The 23,220-nt window shown below is 42.4% G+C and overlaps 3 protein-coding genes across 6 annotated transcripts; all 3 read left to right on the plus strand.

Moving 5' to 3' along the window:
* Positions 1 to 813: 813 nt before the first annotated feature.
* On the plus strand, positions 814 to 3,877 carry FucTC (alpha-(1,3)-fucosyltransferase C). The gene is made up of 2 exons (XM_017153853.3): positions 814 to 1,601; positions 2,451 to 3,877. The coding sequence occupies exons 1-2, from the start codon at positions 814 to 816 to the stop codon at positions 2,884 to 2,886; spliced, it is 1,224 nt and encodes a 407-aa protein (XP_017009342.2). The 3' UTR covers positions 2,887 to 3,877.
* A 2,792-nt stretch (positions 3,878 to 6,669) lies between these two features.
* On the plus strand, positions 6,670 to 12,230 carry stnA (stoned A). Of its 4 annotated transcripts, none has more exons than XM_017153656.3 (3): positions 6,670 to 6,772; positions 8,742 to 10,070; positions 10,951 to 12,230. In XM_017153656.3, exons 2-3 carry the CDS (start codon positions 8,771 to 8,773, stop codon positions 12,228 to 12,230), a joined length of 2,580 nt encoding a protein of 859 aa, XP_017009145.2. In that variant the 5' UTR covers positions 6,670 to 6,772; positions 8,742 to 8,770. The 4 variants fall into 4 exon arrangements, with proteins under 4 accessions (XP_017009145.2, XP_017009144.2, XP_017009142.2 ...); XM_017153655.3 differs by having other exon boundaries at positions 6,680 to 6,772; positions 8,597 to 10,070; XM_017153653.3 differs by having other exon boundaries at positions 6,721 to 6,992; positions 8,597 to 10,070.
* Positions 12,231 to 12,278: 48 nt separating this feature from the next.
* stnB (stoned B) lies at positions 12,279 to 23,220 on the plus strand. The gene is made up of 7 exons (XM_017153652.2): positions 12,279 to 12,390; positions 14,069 to 15,694; positions 17,208 to 18,471; positions 18,583 to 18,834; positions 18,893 to 19,074; positions 19,489 to 19,699; positions 20,794 to 23,220. The coding sequence occupies exons 1-7, from the start codon at positions 12,279 to 12,281 to the stop codon at positions 20,936 to 20,938; spliced, it is 3,792 nt and encodes a 1,263-aa protein (XP_017009141.2). The 3' UTR covers positions 20,939 to 23,220.

Raw genomic sequence — 23,220 nt, forward strand, 5'->3', positions numbered from 1 at the left:
AGACCCTAATGATGGTAAACTTCGGTCCTGTAAGTGTACCACCGGGTAAAAATATGTATGCCGGAATTGGGGCAATTGTTGTAGTTCGTGTTCATGACAATGAGCCATTAATTTTGATTACAGGACATCACACCGCCATCGACCCAAGGGGCAGTGCATTAGGATAATTGCCAGAGATTGCTCTGCTCCATTGCAATTTTCTGGCAGAGTTGGGTGGCCAAGGAACCCCTGGCACTTCCTACGTATTTAGTTCCCAGTTGTCGCCGGAGAATGAAGCCTTTGCTGGGCCTCGTACGGATCTGCTTGGTCTACGTATTCGTTGTGGTCTTTACTTTGGTGACAGGCTTCCTGAAGCGCTGCCTGAAACTCAGTCAGTCGCTGGCCATGTAAGGAGTGGGAGTACCAGGAGTTTGGGTTCCAGGAGGTGGGGCTGCAGGGCAAGATATCACTAATCTAGCCCAATGTTTATTCAGTCAGGTAGGAGTGTGAGTTATGAGTAGTGAGTTTCCTGAACTTATCGGACCGGCAATCAATAATGGACGGCCTTATCGCACTCGCACCTTTTGGTAAAGTACTACGTCTATTACTACAGTGGAACTTGGCGTGTATATCGTTTAAAATAGCGTTACGAACGGACTTATTTTATGCATCTTAACAATTTGTCTTTTTTATAAATTTTAAAAGTTTAATTAACTCTTCCATTTAAATCGATACAACACCCGCGCATAGATGTAACGATTAATTAGACCATTTATTATAGAATATAGGGAGGGCCCACTGTAGCTGGAAATACTTGGCGGCTGTTATATGGCCATGTATGGGCACATGTCGATGGCTGCTCGATCGGGTCGGTTGATTTGTGGGTCGCGCGGCGCCCTGTTGCTGCTCCTCCTTATCTTGGTCGGCACCCTGGTCGTCCTCCATAGGGTCGCCCAGTCACCGCTTCTCAATCAGTACGAAATTTTGCAGGATCATTTAGAGCGCCAGCAGATCCAGAGCACTCGATCCACTCGCGTTGTTCTCCTGTGGAACGATTTCTTTGGGGATCCACGATGGAAGCTATCCTGGGATACTCTGGGACCGCAGGAGATGCGGGATGAGCTTCGGTGCCCAGTCTACCAGTGCGAGATTAGCAACCAGCACGAATTCCTGCCCGCCGTAGAGCTCTACGACGCCATTGTCTTCCATGCGGCGGAGATGTATCCGATCCTGCGACCAGTGCCGCTGCAGAGGAGTCCCCACCAGGCCTACGTCTTCGCCTTGATGGAACCGCCCGGGGAGACAAAGCACCGACTGGACGACGAACGGGGGTTCTACAATCTCACCATGACCTATCGCCTTGACTCGGACGTCGTCTGGCCCTACGGGCAGCTCCTGGACATCGAAACGGGTGCAGTGGTGGCCCCCAGTGAAAGGCCACATTGGAGGAAACCCCCGGCGTCTTTTAACGACTCTGTGGTTTGGGATCTCTGGTCCGGGAAAACGAAAACGGCCGCCTGGTTCGTCTCCCATTGTGAAACGCTGTCAAAAAGAGAGATCCTGGCCAATAGGCTCCAGGAGTTCTTAAACGTGGATATTTACGGAAAATGCGGTACCCACAGGTGAGTGGACCAAATACGATACGAATTTTTATTGATGTTTAGTAAGCGAAGAATTACTGACGATTAGGGTATTTCATAAACAGTCGAATTGTTAATTTTCGGTACAAATTTAATTTTTAGAAATGTATCTTATTATTAGCACTACACACAAAAAAAGCACGTCGCCGTAAAATCGATAAGTCCAGGTAATTTTCTGGTTATTCCTACTCATATCGTTTTTACCTGAAATATTCATAAAATTTACATTAAATAATATCATTTTGCCGAATTCTCTCTCTCGGAGATTCTCTAACTTCGAAAAAGAGCGCAGTAATCAACATGGCGAGCAAAATGACATGAGTGGAAGCCAGAAAGACGTATTCGAAATTCGAACTGACGTACTTCAAAAGCATGTTTTCTCGCTCGCACTAGTATAAGTATTGGCCAGGAATAATGAACATTTTTGTTCTTACATTTTCGAACATATCACATTTACCTGGCCCCATATCAAGTTAAAAATGATCTTAAAAAAGGTCAAATTGACCTACGATTCATATCGATTTTATTTGGGTGTAGTTTACAGCCAAAATGCTCCTTGAGAAATAAGTACATATCAGAGCGTGGACTTTATGTTGAATTTTGCCACTAATTAGTAATTAAATCCTATGTAAGTTTGGCGACAAGATAATTTTATTTCAACTATTTCGAACAAAACTGGAAAGTGTTTGGGTAAAGGGTACTACCATGACACATCTTGAAAGTCTTGTAATTCGAAAGTCGACCAAGATGAACCGACCTCAGAGGATAACCTCTAAGAACATAAAGTTTATGTCATAAACTGATATCCAACATAATATTGATATTTTTTAGATGCGCCCGCGGGGATCCGCACTGCGATGAGATGTTGGACACGGACTACTTGTTCTACCTGGCATTTGAGAACTCCTTGTGCGACGACTACGTGACGGAGAAGCTCTTTGACGCCCTGCACCGAAACATAATACCCGTGGTTTTCGGTGGAGCCGACTACTCGCGCATCCTTCCGCCGCACTCGTACATCGATGCCAATCGCTTCGAGACCGTGGCGGGTTTGGCTCAGTACCTGAACTTCGTGGGAGGAGATCCGGCTGAGTATGTCAGCTACTTCTGGTGGCGAAGACACTATCGCTTGGCCTCATCTTCCCCGTTTTGCGACCTCTGCGCCCGGCTCCATGCCCCTGGTTTTGGCTACAAGACGCAGTCCTACGGCGACATACAGTCCTGGTGGTTCAACAGTTGCCGCCTGGAGAGCCAGATTCGGTTGTGACCCACAACTTGTGCGCGGAATAGAAAGGGATGGTTGCCACTACAAACGCACGGTCGGCCACGAAAGAGAGCGAGATGTTATGGGCGGACCTTTCCCCACCATCAGTAGTTTTGGGCCCAAATCAACACTAGTCTGTTCGTTAGCCTTGCCCAGAAATTTGTGTTGAGTACACAACCTGGGAGATAAGATATACAGGTTTCCGATTCGATAGCGGCGCAAAATAACTACGAAATTGGCCTCTAATTGGCATATGACTCACCTGCTAACCAATTTCACTTGCGATTACAATCGGCTGACAGAGGAGCAAAAATAATTTGATAGCACTAGATTTCACGAAAACTTTGGAAAAATTTAAGCAATGCTTACGAACTCGATTATCTTTACTCTTACGGAGAATTTCCATTTTTTAACTGGTAAACTTTGGGATTTGTGATTGTTGGTATCGCATTTAAGAACTGTACAAATTTAAGTATCTTTTTTGTTACATTTTTGAAATGTATTGTGATAAAAAATTGCTATAGTTACTTTTCTTACTTCACTTAGCAATGCAAGAAACCACACACAAAAAAAAAACTTGGTAAAATCAACTGTAATAATTGTCAAACAGGCCCCAACCAGCAAAATTGTCAATTCTACTAAGTAAATAGTCATTTCACAACAACAAAATACACACCATTAGCAAAGACACAAACCCAAAGCAAAAACAAAATACACGTAACTATTTTAATAGTTACGTAACTGTCTTTGTTGGTCAATTTTACCAAGCAAATTTTTTTGTGTGCAACAAAATTATTCTCCTAAATTCATTTGTAAACAAGAAAGGAAGCTGGCTTCGGTCAGCCGAAGCTTATATACCCTTGGAGATAAAGTAAACTCCTATTGCTTATTGCTCACTCGGTGCAGTTCCAGGGATTCCAGATTCAGCGTGCCTATTTAAATTTTGTTTTTAAGTTGTCAAAAATCAAAACGCCTACTTCCTACAAAGTTACAATGAATTTTCTTATATTTGTTTGAATATTCCTATGGGAGCCTTAAGATATAGCGGTTCGATCCGGGTCGCTCCGACATATAAACTACATGCAATAGAAAGAAGACTTTCGGGAAAGTTTCACCGCGTGGGTTGACTTACCCATTCGTGTTGTGGGGCATAATGACCCGCTACCATCAAGAGACATGTACAATCTATTTGCCGAATACTCTTCTATAGCCGGACAGGATAACACTTGATTTTGCTCAGCTAGCAACCAAGCTCGGACCCTTTGCTTTTCGTCTTCGATGAAAGAGCTGACTACTTCGGATTGTTCGAAACGAGGCCACTTTATGTTTCTCAATCGTCTTACACAGAAAAAAAATTGATATGGAATTGCACTCAAGTTAACATTATTTAAAATAAAACCGATATTAATTAATGCAACATTGATATTTCGAACATATCAAGTTGATATTTTCGAGAATATCAAGTTGACATTTTTATACCCGTTACTCGTAGAGTAAAAGGGTATATTGTATTCGTGCAAAAGTATGTAACAGGGAGAAGGAAGCGTTTCCGACCCCATAAAGTATATATATTCTTGAACAGGATCAATAGCCGAGTCGATCTAGCCATGTCCGTCTGTCCGTCTGTCTGTCCGTCTGTCCGTCTGTCCGTCTGTCCGTCTGTCCGTCTGTCCGTCTGTCCGTCTGTCTGTCTGTATGAACGCTGAGATCTCAGAAACTATAAAAGCTAGAAGATTGGCATTTTGCATGCAGATTTTAGGAATTCCTACGCAGCGCAAGTTTGTTTCAAAATGGTGCCACGCCCCCTCTAACGCCCACAATCGCTTATATACGATTTTAAAAATTTTAATATTTTGGAAAAGTAAAAATGCAGTTTTATTGTGTTTATCAATACCTATCGAAATGTAGAAGAAATTTTTCAAATCGGACCATTCGTTAAAAAGTTATGCGTGATCAACGTTTTCTATCTCTATCTCCATCTCCCTCGCACTCCCTTTACCTGAGTAACGGGTATCTGATAGTCGGGGCATCCGACTATAACGTTCCCTCTTGTTTTATATCAATTCAATCTTAAGAAAGATTAATTTTTAAAATAACATTTGAACTTTTTGGTCATCAAAATAATATTTTTCATATACATTTTTGTCATCAAAATGATGTTTTTTATATAATTTTGTTCATCAAAATAATATTTTTTCGTGTATATTAGTACCCTCCCAGTAAAACAAAATTATTATTTTATATTAAAACAATTTAATTCTAATAATTTCACATTTTTTGGAATCGGTATACATATGTATAGGTGGGCCAGCAAAATCTATAATACTTTTCATTTTAAATATGTATATTAGTAGAAGAACCTACTTTATATGTTTGATAATGTTCATTAAATGATATAATGTTGTTATTTGGAAAAATAACGCACAGGTCTTAGGGCCGTTTCCTCGTCCGTACTTTAGTTTGCCTGCCGGGACAACGGAGCGATAAACAAAAAATGGTTTACTCGTTCTTATGTTAGCGCAGGTAGCAACAAATTTTGTCTCGGTACTTCATCCACCGTGCCAAATTTGTGTGGTTGGATTGTGCGCAAGTGTTGCCAGACATTTGAGCGTTGTCAATCTGGTTCCACTCTTCATTCGAAAACAGGTGATTCTATTTACAGTTAAATATAAATCAAAATTGTTAAAGTCATCCAATTGATTTTAAAATGAATTCCCGAGCGATTTATTTTCATACTCTGTGGGATATCGTCGAATTGTCTGAAGGCGAACCTATCGGCACAGATATCAAGACCAAAGAAATTACTTTGTTTGTGAATCGTCACTGTGTAGGAAGTAAGAAAAACAATTTTAAAAATTCCAAAACAATTCACAAAACCGATGAGTGTCTTAAAAATTAAGGACATAAGGTGTCTTTGGATCAAAAATGCATTGTAGAAGAAAATATTTTTATTTAATTTTTAAACGCTGTTCACAAATGAAGATTTTTAAACTTTGCTGTGACTTTAAGATTTGGAATGCGCCCACCTCCTTTTGTGGTTGAGTTAGATTGAATTTTCCAAAACGACCGTATAAAAGAGACATGTAACTATTTAATTCCGAAAATATTACCAAAATTGGTTGACCACTCTTGAAGATATATCCCAAAAGAAGAAGAAAATTTGTGATTTTCTTAAATTAAAGATACCACAAATACCAGAGCTGATGGACTATAGGCGTAGTGGCAGCATATGCTTAGAAAAGCCTCATTTATCGAAATTAAATGGTGGCAGGCCTGGACACCGACCCATGTCACATTTTGTCGGCCTGTGTTATTAATGTTGGATTAATAAATAAAATTTAAAAAATAAGTTCCAAAAAAACAATGTAAACATTGCGGTCCCTGGTTAAAGTTAAGAAGTGGCTTTATTTAGATTTTACTTTAAGTTTACATTCTCTCTTTCCTACAATTTGTATAAAACTTTACATTCCATATATGTAAATTCCAGGAAATTTGGTCCACATTGTCAGGGCTGACAAACGGGTTCAATACGCATGCGTTCAAAATCCAAACCAAATGAAATAACGAAATGTCAAGTGTCAAACAGGAGTGACGTAGATGACAGCTCTCTTGTAGTCTCTCTTTCGCAGAGCTTTTAACGTCTAAGAGCAGCTCAAATCCCGCAGGAGAGACAGGATAGCAATAATCCAGCCTCAGCTGTGTGAGGAAACTTTCCTTAGGGCACAGTGCTTTTTGGAAGCTTTGCCCAAGCTTTGGAAGGATATACCGTTAGTGCTGTCGCAACCGCTACCTCCTCTGCCGACGTCGCTGCTGGCGAAAAGCACTTCCTATGGAATTTTACGACATTTTATTCATTCTGTGCTAGATTTCCCGATAGTTCAAATCAGAGGTAAAGCCCCGGAAGGGAATCGAAACAAAAATACCTGAAATTCGCTATAACTAACACAACGCTGCAGTTTTTAATGTTGGCTCTTTGCTAATTTTAATATATTTCCAAAAGTATTGGGTCCAAAAAGAAGGGGTGAAATACTAATGCCCAGTGAAATTGTGTTTTTTTTTCGTACGAATCAAGTTTTTTATTGAGATAAAAGTGTGTACAAGTGTGAGACGTAAGTTGCATAATTTTCACAAGCCACATAAAATAATCTCGGGAAAAAAGATCAATCTACAATTTTTCAAAGTGGTGAAACCAGACCTACGAAAATATCAAGTTTTGGGGCCCCTATTTTCATACACTCAGTTTGTATGTTTTTACAATTGTATGTAAACGCGCGAGTGTGTGTTTGATGTGGAGGGATTGGGTGCTGTCTCACTTGCACGAATGCGTCGCCTCACTCGCACTTTCCAGAAGTGTGAGTCTCTGAATCATCGATTTTTCCCAACAACACCAATTTGACAGGAGAAGAAGGAGGAAGAGGAAAAATAAGAGGTAGAAAAAGAAAAAAGAAGAACGTTACTACTGCCCCCTTTTTCAGATATAGAAAGCCAAAGAGAGAGAGAGAGCGGCATCGTCCGTATCTTTTCTTCGCTTTTTTGAAACACACATCTGTCTAGCACACTGACCATTACGATTTCGATTAAAAATTTTAAACGGTAATGAACAACTTTAGAACAATTTTGTAACTTCCCTAAATATATCATAAATTTAAAAACTAATTTCAATATCAAGATCAAAAAATCTTTTGTACGGGCAATGTGCCATTTGTGAAAATTAAAGCTGTTAAAGCTTTCGGAAGTGCGTCAACAGAAATCTAAGGACCTTCTGCCGAAACTAAGAACTCAGAAGTTTGTAAAGAAAAATACTTTTCTTCGTTGTTCGAAATTATGATTTTCCTTGCAAAAATATGAAAACAATATAAATGATTGCGAGTTAAAAACGTTAATGAGCTAAATTATAGAATAGAAATACTTTTATTGGGTTCCGTTTTAACAAACTATAAAATTCTTAAAAGACATAAAGTTATTATTGTCGATCTGATTATGACTGCGACCATAGTTTTACAAACTCTGGAAGAAAATGAAGTGCTTACAGTGAAATAAGAATAAACATTTTTTAAAAGATTTGGTTTCCGCCTAGGAATATAAATTTACCAAAGGGATTGCATTAAATTAATTCTATAAAAACTGAGTAACATCCTTTTAAATACAATTATTGACATAAGCGTTCGAAATGTCCTCTAAAGTGAAGGCGTATTAAATCAAAAGAAGCAAATTCAAATTATTTCCTACATTAGATAAATAAATGGCCGCAAAATGTGCTGCCTTGGCCAGTGAAACTTTTCCGCCTCGAAAGTGACTGTGAGTGTCTGTATGTATTGCGCGTAGGGCTCTGAGCTTTGACTGACTCAACTGATGTTGTTGCGTTTCCTTAGTGGTGTGTGCTGGAAAAGCTTTGGCTATTCGGCAAGTTCACGTGTAGGTACACAATCGAGCGCTTTATATATACGTAAATAAATATGTATAAACTTTTACACAGTCGGGGGTTTTGCTGGATTTCCCAAAGGTTTTTCTTAGAACTACGATAACGCGATAACAACTGGAGCATCCGAAATAAAGCATCGGAAAAGGCGGCGGTGAGTGGGCGAGCAAGTCGTTGCATCGCCTAAAAATCCATAAGACCATCAGATTTTAGATATCCTAGTTTCGATACCGGTTCTATTTCGTGAGACGTGCATATCTTACATAATCCCTCGTCTGCTCCTCCCACCCGCAGTTCCAAGACCCCATCCAACTAGAACCAAACTAAATCCTACGTAGCCGCCGTAACCACGTAACCACGTTACCACGTCCACCACCTTCATCTCCAGCTCGATTTTGTTTTCGACCCGGAGTCAGTAAGTTTCACGACCTATTTGCAGACCGATCTCGATGTCTCCGCAATTAGATAATGCTTAAGCTACCAAAGGGCCTAAAAAAGAAAAAGAAGAAGTCGAAAAAGGACCAGGAGCTCTTCACCGAGGAAGAGCTCGAGCAGTACAAGCGCGACCTAAGGGCCAAACAGGAGGCGGCGGCCACCAAATCGGACGCCGGTGAATCCGACGGAGCGGCCTCAGACGTTGAAGCCCACCACGAGCCAGTAGCCAGCAACTCGGGATTGGTATCGGGATCGGGATCGGGATCCGGCTATCACGCACCAGGATCATCCTCTAGTAACTCCCACCAACAGCCGGGAGATCAAAGTCAGGGAGCTGCCGGCGGCGACGAGGAGTGGGCCAAGTTCAAGGCACTCACCTCCGGCGTCGATAGCATCCTACACAAGACCCAGGACGAGCTCGATCGGATCAAGAAGGAGTCCTTCTACCAGCGCCTGCCCTCGGCCGCCGAGAAGAAGAAACAAGAGGAGGAGGAGGCCGCCCGCCTTGAAGCCGAGCGAGAGGAGCGGGAGAGGCAGCGTCTGGGGCAGATCGAGGCTCAGCGGGACAAGCTAGCCGAAGCGGTTGTCCAGCTATCCGAATCGGAGGAGGAGGCCGGCGACTATGAGGCCGATGACATCTTCGCTACCGATTACATTGAGGCCATCACCAGCGGAGAGCTCCAACTAGCCGTTGTCCCGGATTCCCCGGTTCTCGCCGACGACGGACCCGATCCCTTTGACACCGCCTACGCAGAGAAGGTTATTGTTGGCGCCGATCGGGCAAAGGGAAACAAGAAGCTAGTGAGTCTCGGGGCTGCCGTTGAGGTGCTATCTGGTCGCGTGGACCGCGAGCACGCCGTTGCATTAGCGAATCCCAAGCGTAAATTGCGGAAGGGCATCCAGAATCTCCTGCTCAGCGAGAGCGTAGAGCTAGCCGATCCGGAGGCGGATCTTCTGGCCGCCGCGGCCAACGCCGAGCCGCAGCATAATCTACTCGACGATCTCGACGAGGAACTGCCCGAGTCCTCGGCCCCCATAGATCTCAGTGTTTCGTTGCATTTGCACCTAATAAAACCCAAGCCCGTCGAGGAGGAGGAGGAGCAGGAGCAGCAGGATCTGGGAAATCAGCTGCTCAACCCGGATCTATTCGAGTTCGATGCCCTCAAGGACGAGGAGGACGACGAGTTTGCTGAACTAGCCGCCGAGTCACTGACGAAAAAGGAGGAGGTCACTGTCGTCAGCAAGGTTGCTCTGCCCGTCGAGGAACTGCCAACTGAAGCGTTTGGAGAAGGCAGCTGGGCTGAATTTGAAGCTCAGCCGGAACAAGAAACAGGTGAGGGTTCCTACCAATTTTCTTTCTGCACCACGGACTCGTGAGAAAAGTAGAAAAGTCAAATGACGCCTCTATCGCTCAATCAGATTATCCGTTAAAAAAACTACTTAATAAACAATATTTTAATGCTTATCTAGCTTACTGCGTGCATAAAATCGCTGATTTAAGCGTTCATAAAAATATCTTTGGTATAAAAATATACACATGACACGAAATTTTTGAAAAAATAGGGACCTTGTAAAATTTATGTTTTTGTTTACAATAATTTTTCAGAAAAAAATTAGTTTTAAATCATCTTTATAATTTTAAATCGGTTTCTTTGGCACTGAAATTGGAACTTCGGTTGGAAGAGAAGAATTCCTATATATATATGCCATTTATATTAGGCAGATTTGTATAAAAATATACCAATAACAGTTTTACGTCTAATTGCATTCGTATTACATTCATATATTTTCTTAAGTTTCGATAGACGATCCCAATATGTATTGGTCATACCTGCATCAATTAGTAAAATATATTTATGACAAATATTTTTTTTAATTTCAGTTAAGTATTATAATTAAGTATTTTCCCAGCATTTTATTAGATTAAATAACAACATCATACTGTATTAAAAGAGAACAACAAATTTGGCACACATTTTTATAAACTAAAAAAATCGTGTCCAGAGGTTAATATTTTTTACTTTTCAATTTTTATTTGTTAAGAGAAAAACTAAATTTATTGTTAAAACACAGATTTTTAAGTTTGAATAGCCAAACAAAATTCTTAAACAGAATCAACCACTAATCATTTTATTGCCGTTCATCATTTGGAGCCATTTATTTATATTATTGATTTTCCTAACCAATCAATTTATATATTTTTTTATCCCTAGGAAAGCCCAAGCGTCCGCCACCACCAGTCCGTCCGCCTACAGGACCCCACATCGTGCCCGGTGCAATTTACGTTTCAGACGACGAGGAGGAAAATCCTGACGACGATCCTTTTAACACAAACTACGCCGAACAGGTGATCAAGAAGACCACCGTACTCGAGGAAGACGACGACTTCGACCCACGTGCCGAGGAGGAACCGGCCACTGGGTCAGCCTCTCTAGCGGCTCCAACCCGCGATCTTCTTGCTGGCAGTGCTACCGATCTCAGCCAGGTGGTTCCCGCGCCCTTGGCACCTACTTTAAGTGTCGACCAGGATCCAGAGGACTTCGATCCCTTCGACACCTCAGCCATATCGGCTTTGGTGCAGCCCAAGGCCACGGAACTACGCTTTTTGGAGCGCGAGCTGCTTAACCAGTCCAGCGCAGGAGGAGTCACTATCAAGCACTCCCTGAGCGATCCGGACTTTGATCCACGAGCGGATCAGGAAACGCCAGCGGAGCCGCAAGTGAAAGTAGAACAAATACAGACGGATTTCGACACCGCCCGGCGAAAGTCCTCCTTGAGTCTGAACATACAGGCCAAGACTGTGGGCTTTCTGGTGCCGGCAGCGGATCTGCTCGGAGCGGGTAATGAGTTGGGGGCGAATAAGAAGCCATTAACGCCATACTACGCACCAACTGGCAATCCTTTGCAGGAGCGAGAGCGCGAAGCCGAAGACGTTGATCCCTTCGACACGTCATACGTGCCCGAGGCGAAGCTTAGCGATATAGAGCTGAAGCATATAGAAAAGGACCTGATTTCTGAACCTTCCAATCTGCGGCACAGCCTCTCCGACCCCGATTTCGATCCTCGGGCTCCACCCACTCCGGTTCCCGCCGAAGTCTTGTTGGCCGTCGAGGAGAATATCGACATCAAGGTCTTGACACCCGCCCAGGAGCGTAAGAAGCTAACCAATTCCGTCGGAGCAGCCGATTCGGAGGAGGACATTGATCCCTTTGACACCTCCATAGCGGCGAATCTCCGACCGGGTCAGACGGAACTGAAGCTTTTGGAAAACGAACTTCTGCCGGAGACAAGGACGTCGGTAACCGACGTCCTAGACGTTCAGAGCGACGCTCAGGAGTTGGGTTTTGGCGATAAGGTACTCACACCCTCGACGCACTCGAGACCTGCCCTTCCCGCTCACAATCTTGATCCGTTTGACACTTCCATTGCGGAGAATCTTGTGCCCGGCGAGACAGAGATCAAACTGCTCGAAAGCGAACTGATTGAGCGCTAAGTCTAGATAGTCTAAATATTATACAAAAAAAAAAAAACAGCTGAAATCATGGCCAATCCCTTTTTGATGGACGACGACCTGGATGGCGGAGACATGACCGCCAATCCATTTCTTATGCAATCTGAACCTGAACCTAGTACGGATAATCCCTTCGGAGCAGGTATGTACCGACACACATAGTTATTAGGTTTGCGATATTAAGGGTTTTCTTATCATTTGGTCCTTACTACATAAATTCGAATATGCTTTCAAAAAAATACAAAAACAGACGATTTTACACATTATACAAATAGCCATCTGATCTTAAAATCATTCTGGAACACTTTTGATTACAATTCACTTTTCATGGGGACGTAAACATACTATTACTAAAATAGGTCAAATATTCTAGCAAATGTATAAGTACAGTAAAAGTAAGTTCATCCCAAAACTCTTAATAATGCTGGGTATTGTCTTTATCCTAGCGTGGAAGTGAATTATAAAACGATTTCCGAAACATATATACCATGTATAATATATACATTGTAAATATGCTTTATAGTGATGAAGTGACGATGAAAAGTAGATGTTCAGATTTTTTCCCTAATGCAGTTGGGACTGTTTGTAAGTTGGGACACCCCATTTTCTCAAAACTTTTCCACTTTTAAAATACAGGGCGGCAACATTACTACTATTTTAACCACAGCTGTATACTTTTATGTTTTTTGACTATTTTTTATAGAATTTTTTTCTCTTAAATAAAATCCTAAAATTATTCTAAGTATGGGGTTTGAAAGATAAAAAGTGTATCTTTTAAAAAATGTTAACATCAAAACAAACCATGAATCCGTTTGCCTCTGAGACCTCCGGAAAGTTGCCCAATTTCAGCATTTTTCGAACTTTAAGGTCCTTCAGCTAAGAATCCTTGCGTCCGGGAACTTTTTGGAAAACGCAGTTTAACTTGGGATTTCGTAACGAATTCAAAAATATAGCATCCGTCGAGGTAAATTTACAAAACATTCATTTTGTTGCACAGTGCAATCGTTATATTTTATAAATTATTTTTGGATTTTGTAACCAAATGAATAACACAACTACAGACCTAATTATACCCGTTACTCGTAGAGTAAAAGGGTATATTAGATTCGTGCAAAAGTATGTAACAGGTAGAAGGAAGCGTTTCCGACCCTATAAACTATATATATTCTTGATCGGGATCACTAGCCGAGTCGATCTAGCCATGTCCGTCTGTCCGTCTGTCCGTCTGTCCGTCTGTCCGTCTGTCCGTCTGTCCGTCTGTCTGTCCGTCTGTCTGTCTGTATGAACGCTGAGATCTCGGAAACTATAAAAGCTAGAAGATTGACATTTTGCATGCAGATTCTAGGAGTTCCTACGCAGCGCAAGTTTGTTTCAAAAGGGTGCCACGCCCCCTCTAACGCCCACAATCGCTAATATACGATTTTAAAAATTTCAATATTTTGGAAAAGTAAAAATGCAGTTTTATTGTGTTTATCAATACCTATCGAAATGTAGAAGAAATTTTTTATATCGGACCATTCGTTAAAAAGTTACGGCGGATCAAAGTTTTCTATTTTTATCTCCATCTCCCTCGCACTCCCTTTAGCTGAGTAACGGGTATCTGATAGTCGGGGCACCCGACTATAGCGTTCTCTCTTGTTTTACTTAAGTTTATTACATTAATTAAAAGAGAATGGGACAAAATATGGCATTTGACTCCTAAAATTAAAAAATTATATTATGGAAATTTTACCATAACTTAAATGACAAATTTTTGCAAGAATTGATCGAGTATAGAAACTGGAAAACACCTTCATAAGCTTTTTAACACTTTCTTTTAGCTACTGGAGCTTCAAATCCCTTTGCCTTTGGTGGCGATGATCTCGAAACGGGTGCGGAACCAGAGGCGGAAGCAGCCCATGATAGTGATCTCGATCCGGCGATGAGTTTCTTTGGGACCACGATCGAGGCGGAGGACGATGCGTTGAGTCTGAAATCGGGTGCTGAGGAGGAAGACGAGGGCGGCAAGAAACCGGCCCAAGCACAGCAACATGCACACCCGCCTCCGCCACGCCCCCAGGCTCCTCCACAGAGCACCCAAGATCTAATCAGCACGGTGTCCAATCAGCTGGAGGAGACCAGTTCGGAGCTACTTGGTCGCATACCCGCAACCCGATCTCCGAGTCCAGTTTCGATGCGGGATCTGCACTCGCCAAGCCCCACTCCGGATTCGGGACTAGCTGATCTTCTTGATGTGTCGGTGGACAGTGGTTCGAGTGCCCATACTCAGGGCATGGATGTGGACTTGATTGGGGGCGTTGCAGGTGGTGTGCCCTTGGACAATCCATTTGCAGTGCCGACGGCGGTGCCGAATATACAGGCGGCAGCACCGCTGCCAGCCACGCCTGTGAAGCAGCCCCCACGCCCACCACCACCTCGTCCTGCTCCACCACGTCCCGCGCCCCCAGGTCAGATGGCGCCCCAAAGACCTCCGCCACCGGTTGCCGCAGCTGCTCCAGCCGCCGCAGAAGCGGATGACCTGCTGGACATGTTCGGCACTACGTCGAGCAAGCCGGTCAAGCCACCACCACCCAAGTCTAAGGAGGACATACTAAGTCTCTTCGAGCAACCACAAGCACCGCCAGCACCCAAACCGGATTTACTGCATGACGATCTGCCCGAGGCGAAGGCGGAGGATGTGCCGCCCGGACAAGACGAGCCGGACGAAGGGGAGGGGGATGGGACCACCTCGCGGGATGAGCCGGTATTCACCTCCCTGCTGATACGACCAGACGAGAGTACACATGACATAACCTCCCAACCGCAGGCGGCTACGGGACTGGAACGGCAGGCGAATCACATGGCGGCGCCCCCGGAAACGGCCAGCAGACAGAGGGCGCCCACGCCGGATATCGAGATAACCACGGTGGAGGATCTGCCGCGTTCCGATGACGAGGACGAGGACGAGAGGGATGTTAAACAGGAACCGGAAGTCGAGGCAGAGCCACAAATTGAACCGGAAACGGAGCCCGAGATCATCTCTGATCACAGTCCGCCAACGGAATCGTTTGTTACCACCCAGATGGCTCTCGCTAATGATGAACCTCTAACTAGCGAGCCCGAGCCGGAGCAAATGGACACCGGTCTCGACTTTCCGCTGGCCACCAGTGACCTGGCCAGTGGCCAACTGTCCGCCAACCCCTTCGCCAGCCCCGAGGAGGAGGAAGAGCCGAGCTTCGCGCCCGTTCCAGCGGTGGTGGCCAATATCTTTGCCGTGGACGATTTGGAACCTGAAGTGGAGCCTCCGACGACGGAAGTGGCGCCCAGCTATACGGCAAACATCTTTGCCGCTGAGCCGGACGAATTCGACGCCTTCTCGGCCAAGTTCGACTCAGTGAAGAAGGACAATATTAGCATACTGGAAGGTTTTGGAGGATCCGGAGCCATAACGCCCACGGGCGGAGACGGTAAGTTTTATTACACGAAATTGGTAAAACAATTTCGAGTAGAAGCACTTACTGATTAAAGAATAATGCAGAAAAAAGACAGCCTCTATCGTTGTAGTTTAATTATTGAAACTTATTCCTATTTTTTAAAGTTCCTCGTCTTCTTGCCTAGCACTAAAAGCAAATGCTTAGCCTAGCGAAAGTCTCATCTAAAACCTTATCTCATAATATTTTTATTTAGGCCTATGTCTGCATTGTAATCTTTAACAAATCACTTCACCTTTGTAGGCTTCTGTAATACAGATCTAATTTATGGATGTAAGACAACTTACATAATTACATGTGCATATTTATATAAATATATAAGAAACAATTTTATCGTCAGTTTTCTTCAACGATTTTATAAAAAAAAAAATAAAAAAATATTTCATTTTGGCAAGAAAGGTGACTTCAAACTACCCAAATATATGGAGACTTCTACTGCTCAAACTTGCAGTGTTACTCCTTGATGTTTAAAGGTACCTACACTTAAAAAAACGAGCATCTTCAACAAACTATCATCGACTCTTCACTATTTTTGCCCCACACCCTCCTATGAGGCTATATTTTGAGAACAAAAACTCTCAATTTGATTCAAATGTTTATGGTTAATTTCCTTGTTGGGATTTACCATACAGATTCAAGGGGTTCCTACGAAGAGCAAGTTTGTTTTAGCTGAGCGCCACTTTGAATTAAATTTAACAAGATTGGAATCGGATCAAAAAATTAATGCCAAAATAATATGAAAGCAGCTAAAATTTAGATTTTTGTAACATATACGCAAGTAAATTCAAATTTAATGTTTTTGCAATGATCTGCAAAGGTATATATGTAAGTGTCGGTTGTCCGAAGCTAGCTTCTTTTCTTGTTTTTAATGGGTTAAGGCCCGATTTCTTTTGTCGTTAGGTAAAATTGCTATTTTAGAAACATTCAGTTACTCAGTAATTTAATGCTCGATTTCACAATAATCTCCTATGAAAAGTTTCAGGGTGGTTGCACCAAGTGAAGTTTTTTTTGGGGGTTCTTAGGTTATCTTGTTTATCTTATCAACAATTCATATATTTTCTGGTCCGAGTGCGACCCCTTAATTATTACATTGTAATTTTCAATGTACCCAAAATATGTTGAATTTTTTCGGTATTTTGGATGTACTGATACCTGCAGCCAGTTCCATAAAAAAAGTTTAAATTTTTATTGCGGGCAACAAGAGCTAAACATTTGTGTTTATAGAACTTTAATTTCACCCAAGTTTCGTCCGAAAAAATGTCTGTGTCTGTACTTAAAAATGTCTTAAAAAATACAAAAATAATTACTCTAATAAGCCATTAGTTTGTGATCGACCTTTTTCGCTCATTTTGTTAAATTGTGACTTTTATTTCTTAGTCAAATAAATAATTATTTACGGCCCCTGCTAAAAGCACCCAAGCAAAGGAAATATTCTAGTTAAATTTATATAATTGTACACTTTTGAGAACCGATGTACTCCCTTTTGCAGCTTGGGGGGACAGTGCTTTTGGATCGGCCACAATCTCAGCTAATGCCTTTGGCGACACCAACTCGGCGGACGATGGGTTCGGCAATGAGGACGACGACTTCTACGCGATGCAGGCACCAGCACGCGCGGATTCCGTGGAATCGGTAGACAAGGAGTTTAGCGTGGTTATCCGCCCGAAGGCGGAGGGAAGTGGTGGAGTGGCCCCCCAACTGGCGCCACCGCCACCGCCGGCGCGGGCCGCCAACCAGGCACAGACCACATCACCGCCCGGCTCAACCGTAAATCCCTTCGAGGATGTCAGTGGCTTCCCGGCTCCTGGGCCACCACCAACCGATGGAAGCGCCATGAAACGCACGGACTCGCAGGACACGCCACAGACACCACTCTATGACGAGGATGTGTCGCAGCCACTGGAGGAGTTTCCGCGACTCCATTATGTGGGACCCGGCTGGGAGATGCAGCTGCGTCAGCCCAACAAGAAGAAGATCACCGGACAGCGCTTCTGGAAGAAGATCTTCGTCCGCCTGGTGGTGCAGAACGACGTGCCGGTGGTGCAGCTGCTCAACCAGGCGGGCGACAAGCAGCCCTTCCAGGAACTGCCATTGCAACCCTCGTATTCCGTGTCGGAGATCGGGGCCCAGCAGTACGATCAGTTCGGCAAGATATTCACCATGAAGCTGCAGTACATTTTCTACAAGGAGCGACCCGGGGTGAGACCCGGCCAGGTGACCAAGGCGGAGCGGATCACCAACAAGCTGACCAAGTTCGCACAATACGCCATCGCTGGCGACTACGAGGGCGTCAAGGAGTTTGGCAGCGATCTGAAGAAACTGGGCCTGCCCGTGGAGCATGCCCCGCAGTCGTCGCAGCTCTTCAAGATCGGATCGATGAACTACGAGGACATGAAGCAGTTCTCCGTTTGCATCGAGGAAGCGCTGTTCAAACTGCCCGCCCTGCGGGAACGAGCATTGACCTACAAAATGGAGGAGGTTCAAGTGACCGCCGTGGATGAGATCACTGTGGAGCAGGACTTCGAGGGGAAGATCCTTAAGCAGATTGCCCGGGTGCGACTATTCTTCCTCGCCTTCCTCACCGGCATGCCCACCATTGAGTTGGGCGTGAACGATATGTGGCGGCAGGGGAAGGAGGTCGTCGGCCGGCACGACATCATCCCGGTGGCCACCGAGGAGTGGATCCGGCTCGAGGCAGTTGAGTTTCACAGTGTGGTTAATCAGCAGGAGTACGAGAGAACGCGCACCATCAAGTGAGTAGAAATCAATGTGGATTAGGAGCGGCATTATTTTTGGGACAAGGCCATTTATTATTAACAAAAGAACATTGAACCACTACAAATAATGATGCAAATTTCCTGCAGATTCCAACCGCCCGATGCCAACTACATTGAACTGCTGCGCTTCCGTGTGCGTCCGCCCAAGAATCGCGAACTTCCGTTGCAGCTCAAGGCCACCTGGTGTGTCACCGGCAACAAGGTGGAGCTGCGGGCCGACATCCTGGTGCCGGGATTCACCTCCCGCAAGCTGGGCCAAATCCCCTGCGAGGATGTCTCGGTGCGCTTCCCCATTCCCGAGTGCTGGATTTACTTGTTCCGCGTGGAGAAGCACTTCAGGTGGGAGAGTTTGTGGATATTTAATGTCATACATACATTTACTTGTGGGCTAAAACAGATATGGATCAGTCAAGTCGGCACATCGGCGAACTGGCAAGATTAAGGGAATCGAGCGGATACTGGGTGCCGTGGACACGCTGCAGGAGTCGCTGATCGAGGTGACCTCCGGACAGGCCAAGTACGAGCATCATCATCGGGCCATTGTGTGGCGTTGTCCCCGTTTGCCCAAGGAGGGTCAGGGTGAGTTTTAATTCAGAAATGCAAAATAATCATTTTTCGGTATGTACTACATGCATATGTATGTACTTTTATATGTACATATTTACATTAAATTAAATTAAATTTATTTTTTTAGTATCCCAGCGCTACAAGTGCACACTTTTAATTATGGCGCTAGTCACATGGATTTGATATTTATAGCTTATTATTATTTTTAAAATATTTAAACAACTTTCCTCACCTACTTACTTAATTACTAACATCAAATATTTTGTAGTTTTCAAATTACTAGTATATTATTGTATTTTTTTTTTTTTTAATAGTTTTTTATCTTTTTATTTTTTTTTTTATTTTATTTTTATATATTATTATTGTATTTTATTGTTATTTTTAATGTGATTGCCATACTTTAACCTCGATCCCTCTTCCCGTTAGGTGCTTATACCACGCATCAGCTGGTCTGCCGTATGGCCCTTACTTCGTATGACCAGATCCCAAGCGAACTGGCGCCATACGCATTCGTGGAGTTCACTATGCCCGCCACGCAGGTCTCGCATACCACCGTGCGCTCCGTGAGTGTGCAGGATTCGGATGCCGACGAGCCGCCGGAGAAGTACGTCCGCTACTTGGCACGGCACGAGTACAAGTGAGTAGTGATCCATTAACCATTCTATTCTATTGGAACATTTCGCTAAGTGAGCATTACTTTACACACGCGCATAGAAAAAAGCGAATGTGAAAATAAATTGTGTGTGAAAGTGATTCGCCTCAAACGATTATGGGTATCGATATTTCATTAGTTTTTAAAGGGCTACCTTTTTATACCCTTGCAGAGGGTATTATAATTTCAGTCAGATGTTTGCAACGCAGTGAAGGAGACCTTTCCGACCACATAAAGTATATTCTTGATCAGCATCACTAGACGAATCGATCTAGCCATGTCCGTCTGTCCGTCTGTCTGTCCGTTTCTACACAATCTAGTTTCTCAGTTTTGAAGCTATCGGGTTGAAACTTTTCCAAAAGTCTTCTTTCTATTGCAATATAGAAACCAGCCGGGTCGGACATCTATATCCTATAGCTCCCATAGGAATAGTCGGAAAAATGATGGGTAAAAAATTATAGCCTCGGTGTTTTTTGAAATATTACCTTCTACTTTTGTATACAATGTTTTTTATATATTTCTGAATTTCGGATAAAATTAAAAAAAAAAAGCGGACGACTATATCATATAGCTGCCAGGGGAACGATTGGAAAATTAATGGGAAAATAATAGGAAAAAAATTACAGCTTATTTGGTTTTTATTGTATTCTCTCCTACTCTAGGAAAGAATACCGAATTTCCGAATTTCAAATTAAATTGAACAAAAATCGGACAACTTTATTATATAGCTACCATAGGAAGGTCAGAAAAAATATCCATTTGAGGTTTAACTGTAGGAATGTACATTTTGCATTATTCATTTAATTAAAAGGCATAATTTATAGATAATATATGAAATTAGAAAAACCGAATTGTTAAAATTGTTGAAAAAATATTATATTAACTTCTTTCAATTTGATACCTACTTATTTAATCAATAAATTCCAAATATTAATTAGTTCCCTTTGAAATAAATTAATAACATATTAAAATATGTATTGGAAACGTTCGACACTTTGCATAGACTCTCTTGCAATCTCTCTCTCGCAATCGGGCGATAAAAACTGTACAGATACTGACGTACAATTTTTTCCTTCCAGGGTTGGCATCGAGACCACGCACGGCGAGTCCACGAACGCGTATCTGGCGGCAACGCGTCCCATTCGCGAGGAGCCGCCCAGCACGGCCACCAAGCCAACTGCATCCCCGGTTCCGCCTAGCGATTCGGACTCCGACTCCAACTAAGGTGGCAAATCCAAATAACCGAGGGAATTGAACGGCAGTACACCCAAGCAGCTTTCTGTAGATATTCCACGTGCATGGTTTTCCCAATCGTTCTTGTTAAATACCTATTATATAATACACATAGATGTATCTGTCCCCTAATATATATTTTCGTGTTCGTCTGCCGCAATTTCCCCCTTTAGCTTTTGCAGCGTGTTCATCGCGTTGGGTTTAGGTAAATATTAGTTGACAATAATGTTAAGTGCAGGAACTGAAGAGTGCGAGGATTACGAAGCAGACGATAGGATGAACACTGTGTAAAAAGCCAAATAAGTGAGGACCGAGACGAAGCTGGTGGATCTGTGGACACGTCACTGGAGGAGAAGATAGCTAAAGCGTCTTAAGAACCCTACAAACCCGCAGCCACAGCCATAATCACATAACCTAACCTAGCCTCCCCTAAAACGAAAACAAAATTGCGTTACTTGTAGCCATACGATCACGTTAAAGTTAATTGATATCAGACCAGATCGTACGTAAAGTCAACCCATACATATGCATAGGGATAATTGTTATAATCTCAAACATACACACACGAAGCATATATATTCAATAACTGATGTAATCTGAACTAGGCATTAAGCCAGGGAAATTAAAAGCAATTTCCCCATGCAGCATTCCAAAAAGGCTCAAATGCACATAGGGGTAACACAACTATAACGAGCTGCCAGCCTTACATAAGATTAACCAACGCTGGCTCCAGCAGCCAACTTCGCATATTGTTAACCAAATGTTGATGGCTGGAAAAAGGTAAAGACGCCAGTTTCGCATAGGTTAATTAACACTGGAGTGAGCTGCTAGCTTTACACAAAGTCAATCTAGCTGGTCAGACTACATAGTGTGGGAAGTTTAACGTAAAACTATCTATAGCCATCAGATACACTTTAAGCTTATGTATACCATTGATTTAACGATACATTTATAGATGAATTCAAAACTCCAAGCGAAAGCTAAACATAACCGGAAATGCATATTCAAATGTTATTGTTGTGAATCAAATTAAATTATATTCAAACTAAACTAAAAAGTAAAGGAAAACAATATAGGCAAATCATCTTTGTTATCGCAAAAAGTAAACTAAAGTGTATGAGGAAACCAAAAAAAAAATCTAACTTAAACTTAACGAAGATGTTCATAACTACGTAGGTCATTCCACGTCAAACATGGCACACAACTTGAGGCACCTCTTGGAAAAAATACGAAACAATTTTTTTCCTATTAGGGATTAAAAAAAAACATCATGTTAATTTTCTTTGTATTCCGGCGTACAGACAAAACTACATAATTTTTAATATAAAAAAATATATTTTAATACTCTAATTGACTTCTGTGTGCAACTTTTAAATAAATTATTTACGCAAGCCTTAAGTTTATTTTTATTTCATAAGAAAGAGCTTTTAACTTTGAACCCCGCCAATAAATGAAATAAAAAAATATCGTATACAGATTGTAAAGTAGCCTCCTCTGTCGTAAAAAAATTTGTTTTCAATTAAAGTGGGGACCTCAAATTGCACTCCATGTTCGACGTTTAAAGACCCATATGCCATAACTATTGATATTAATTAATAACTGATTGATTGATTGCGTTTAATAGGAAGATTGCATAAAACTAGATTTGTTAATTGTGCGTGTTAAATGAATATATTCTATGATCCCAGCTTAACCACCTCATAAAACGTTTGCCTTTCTAGATTTCTTATTCACTCCATAACTCCAAATCAACATATATTCCATGTCAGACAGCTATCCTACGAACACTTAAAACGACTTGCAATGGAATCACGGTTAAGTGTTGATAGAGAATGTGTATATTGTACCCCTAAGAAGCGATTCTTCATTCATGTATTATGTATGTTACATTATTTACCTACGTTTAATTATACAAATATTATATATCGTCTATAACATATGTATTGTATGTACAATAAAAAGAAAAATCATGTAAACAGACCGATCGGTTGACAAACACTCTCACATGTTATATTTATAAATTAATTATACAAAAATCGACGGTGCCGATGCAATATATACTCCCGATCCGTTTCGGATTGAGAGCATATACTGCGCTGGGATTGATCGTTATTATACAAATATGCGGCGAAAGCTAATGGTATTAACCGATAAACTAAATTCAATGTAATGAATTATTATGAACCGAACAAAAAAAAAACGCATTATGATGGAACATTATCTAGTCAAATGAGAAAATAAATATTGAGACAACAAATATTAAGCAATGCAAA

This window comes from Drosophila takahashii, chromosome X (genome assembly GCF_030179915.1).
Source record: "Drosophila takahashii strain IR98-3 E-12201 chromosome X, DtakHiC1v2, whole genome shotgun sequence".
Taxonomy (NCBI): Eukaryota; Metazoa; Arthropoda; class Insecta; order Diptera; family Drosophilidae; genus Drosophila; species Drosophila takahashii.